Raw genomic sequence first — 4,482 nt, forward strand, 5'->3', positions numbered from 1 at the left:
TGTGTGTTTGTGTGTGTGTGTGTGTGTGCGCGTGTTTGTGTGTGCGTGTGTGTGTGTGTGTGTGTTTCAGACTCACCAGTCTGTCGATGACGTTCTGGATGGTTCTGTACCATTCTCTGATGAGCGATTCTGTCTCCGACTGCAGCAAGAACTCATTTCCCGTAACCGTCCTCAGCTACACACAGCCATAAACACGCACACACGCACACGCACACACACACACACACACACACACACACACATGAAGTGTTGTTCCGTTCAGCATTTTATCACAATTTAATCTTATAACAGAGGAAGTTACTGAGGAACTAAATACTAAATGTTACTCTGTTAACGGCTCACACAGTAAGACACACACATGAATTATTGTTACGTTTACTTTGTCACAGATGCTCCTTTCGGGAAATAAAATAAAATGATATTTGATTGCATATTTTGACAAATCTGAGCACAGTTTGAGACATTCTCCTTTAGTGTACATCTCATTTCATGTCATTTCGGTCTCTTTCTCACCTTGAAGACGTTTTTTCTGCTGGACAGATCGTTGGCCCACTGAAGCTGAGCTCCCCTCAGATCCACGCTGCTCTCTGGACAGCTGTTACCCGGTTTCTGCATGTAAACATATTCACAAATATTTCATTTTTAAAGCATTAGGTTTTGAACTGACTCCATGATATTCCCTGTTAGTCTCACCCAGCTGTCAGGATTCTGGCTTTTGGGGTCTTTGAAGAAGACGAGACTGTTTCCCACCAGCACCACCCATGACGGGTTCCAGTTTTTCCTGAAAATAACACAGAAGACGTCACTCTTGCTCCAGGTTAGTTGAGAACTTGAGCAAATAGTACAGAGAGGCTCCATTTAGGAGCACGAACCAGAGGTCAAAAGGTCAACACTTCCTATTAATTGTCTTCATTGCTTCCTACTGTAAATGTCTCAAAATGTTTATTTATTTATTAAATATTTATGTAGAATATATACAAAATCTGAAAATTATTACCACATTCTTATAGTTAATATTTTGGAATAAATGTAAAAATTAATTATTTATTTATATATTTTTAAATAAATATTTATAAATATTTCTATAAATATTTAATTTAATTTAATTTAATTCCCTGTTTGATGCCTAAATGGCAAAAAAAAATTTAGTAAATAAAAAAATAGGTCAAAACTACCTATTTATTGTCTTCATTGTTTCCTACTGTAAATGGCTCAAAATTTTTATTTATTTATTAAATATTTGTGTAGAATATATACAAAATCTGAACATTATTACCACATTCTTATAGTTAATATTTTGGAATAAATGTAAAAATTAATTATTTATTTATATATTTGTGTGTGAGTGTGTGTGTGTGAGTGTGTGTGTGTGAGTTTCTCACCGGTGTGACTCCTTCACTGTCTGGTGAGCTGTCAGATGGAGGTTCTGCCACCAGCCTGTAATCTGACTGTAGAGAGGAGAAGAAATGTAGAAATATGAGCAAGACGTCATAATCTGCAGTAATATTGTGTAAAATTAAGTCTGATATGTTATAATATTCATCATAGTTTAGTTTCTCATGACCCTTTCCTCATCCTCTGTTACCATTACAACCTTTCTTTTATGCTGCTGTTCCTTTAAACAGCCAATGCAATGAAACAAATGGATCAAAAGTAAACAATAATTAAAAATACTACTGTATCTTCCTCTGTTTAGTTTGAATAACGTGTTTGCTTTGGGTCAAAGTTTAGCTGGTTAGCTGGTAGATGTTGTAACTGCAAAGTAGACGTGTTTTCTGATGAAATCACATTTTTTGCATGCACAAATATTTCATTATATTACAGCAGATGTTACAGAAGTCACTAATTCTTTACTGGAGACTCTTAAAACTGTGAAAGGACTGATTTATTATATATTGTTTTATTAATTTATGTATTTATTTATTTAATAAATATTTCTGTGACCATCATGACACCTGATAACCTTAACAGGTCTGAGTAGAAATTGGCTATTAAAAAGAATAAAATATAAAAATTAATTCCACATTCTTATAGTTAATATTTTGCGATAAATGTAACAATTTACTTACTTATTTGTTTATTTATAAATAAATTATATTTATAAATAAATATTTATAAGTAATTTAATTTACAATTAAATTATCTCAATTTAATTTAATTTAATTTAAATAGAAATACGCTATTAAAAAGAACAGCACACATGAAATATACACAAAATATGAAACTTTTTTACCACATTTTTTACAATTAATATTTTGGAATAAATGTAACAATTATTTATTTATTTATAAATAATCATAAACAATTAAAAATGTTAATTATAATTTTTTTAACCACATTCTTATAAGTTAATATTTTGGAATAAATGTAAAAATTACTTATTTCTTATTTTATTTTATTTCATTTTTTTAATTTTATTTTATTATTTCATTTTTTATTTTATTATTTAATTATTATAATTTCATAATTTTATTATTTTTTATATTTTATTATTTAATTTAATTTAATTGTATTATTTATTTCCTTTTCTTTTCTTTTTTATTATTTCATTTAATTTCATTTTTAATTTAATTTACTTTAATTTAATTTTATCATTTAATTTTATTTCATTTCATGTCATGTCTGCTGCCTTCCAGCCAATCAGGACTTGCAGCTCCCGAGTAATTAGTCACATGGCATTTACAGCTCAGGTGACTGACTCAAGCAAAGATGGCACGCAGGTCTTATACTTCAACAGGTGAGCAGCAGCTATTGAGACGAATGGGAATAAAGGTTTGAGCATGTGTGTAAAAGCCCTGAAATGTTCCTCTCACCTTGCCGTTTGCAGACTCTCTCTGTGAGGGCAGGAACATGGAGTAGGAGTGGCTCACGTGTGCCACGCCCCCTGCTAAGGCGGAGTTCCTGAGATGGGTGTCGCCTAACACACAGGAGGCGGAGCTAAGGGTTTCAGACAACGCCGCGTGCTGCATGCTCTGCACGGGACGATATCAGGTTAGCTTCACTCAATTCAATCCAATCACATTAGATTCAGTCCAGTCGCATTACATCTGCCTCACTTCATTTCAGTAATGTTAGGTTTAATTTGTTTATCCTCCAACCACTCAACTCAATTAGCAGACTCAGTTACAGCGGTCAAAAGCAGCTTAACGGACTGAAACCCCAGTGAGGCGCGCGACTGTGATTCCTCCATATGCTGCAGATTAGACCGGGATCACACGCACACAAGAGCACAAATACAAGCTAATGGAAAGATAGAAGCAATGCATTTCTGTTAAATCCAATCAAACTTTAAATGACCTGAACAATCTGAGAGCGAGGCGGTTTTTTGTGAAATTAAAGGTCTGTGAGCATCATGAACTTTGATGACTGATGGTCTGAATAGAAAATAAACAGCACAAATAAAATATACACCAAATCTGAAAATAATTACCACATTGTTATGGTTAATATTTTGGAATAAATGTAAAAATCCTTAAAAACACTAAATCACTGAGATTAATGATTAATTAAATTACATTAAAATGTAATTAAAAATAATAAATAAAAATCATGGATGTTATTGAAAAAGTGCAAAAAAAAGAAAGAAACTTGCAAGGAAGCAAGTGATAGAAATTTTGGAATAAATGCAAAAAACTCAAAATTATTAAGATAATTGCTTTGTTTTAATAAATATATCCTTAAATACATTGTTAATGTAAACATTGTTTTTGTGAAAAGTTTTTTTTTTTTTTTTAATCTCTTTTATTTTAGCTGGAAAATGGCAGAATTAAGTGAAACTGGAACATGGATTTACAAAAAAAAATGGTAATAAATAAATAAAATACAATAAAATAAAAAGAGAGAAAAAGGAAGAAGAAAGATATAGATAGATAGATAGACAGACAGATATAGAAAGAAAACAAAAGAAAGATATAGATAGATAGATAGACAGACAGACAGACAGACAGACAGATAGACAGATAGATAGATGATAGATAGACAGACAGACAGACAGATAGATAGACAGACAGATAGACAGACAAACAGACAGACAGACAGATAGACAGATAGATAGACAGACAGACAGACAGACAGACAGATAGATAGATAGATACATAGATAGATAGACAGACAGATAGACAGACAGACAGACAGACAGACAGATAGACAGATAGACAGACAGACAGATAGATAGATAGATACATAGATAGATAGACAGACAGATAGACAAACAGACAGACAGACAGATAGACAGATAGATAGATAGACAGACAGACAGACAGATAGATAGATAGATAGACAGATAGATAGTTAGACAGATAGATAGATAGACACAGACAGACAGACAGACATAGACAGATAGATAGATAGATAGATAGTTAGACAGATAGACAGATAGATAGATAGACAGACAGATAGATAGACAGACAGATAGACAGACAAACAGACAGACAGACAGATAGACAGATAGACAGACAGACAGATAGATAGATAGATACATAC

At 32.3% G+C, this 4,482-nt stretch overlaps 1 protein-coding gene across 1 annotated transcript in view; it reads right to left on the reverse strand.

The window, feature by feature from the left end:
• Positions 1-4,482, reverse strand: part of LOC107734596 (rho GTPase-activating protein 9) — a 51,016-nt gene that overhangs the window by 11,073 nt on the left and 35,461 nt on the right. Inside the window, exons 5-9 of the mRNA XM_016546590.1 lie at positions 2,814-2,972; positions 1,383-1,448; positions 694-807; positions 514-609; positions 77-175 (exon numbers count right to left, since the gene is read on the reverse strand). Of these exons, the coding sequence (XP_016402076.1) occupies positions 77-175; positions 514-609; positions 694-807; positions 1,383-1,448; positions 2,814-2,972 (534 nt within the window). The remainder of the gene's footprint in view (positions 1-76; positions 176-513; positions 610-693; positions 808-1,382; positions 1,449-2,813; positions 2,973-4,482) is intronic.

The sequence above is a fragment of the Sinocyclocheilus rhinocerous genome, unplaced genomic scaffold (assembly GCF_001515625.1).
Source record: "Sinocyclocheilus rhinocerous isolate Xijiao unplaced genomic scaffold, SAMN03320098_v1.1 scaffold2145, whole genome shotgun sequence".
In the NCBI taxonomy this organism is placed as follows: Eukaryota; Metazoa; Chordata; class Actinopteri; order Cypriniformes; family Cyprinidae; genus Sinocyclocheilus; species Sinocyclocheilus rhinocerous.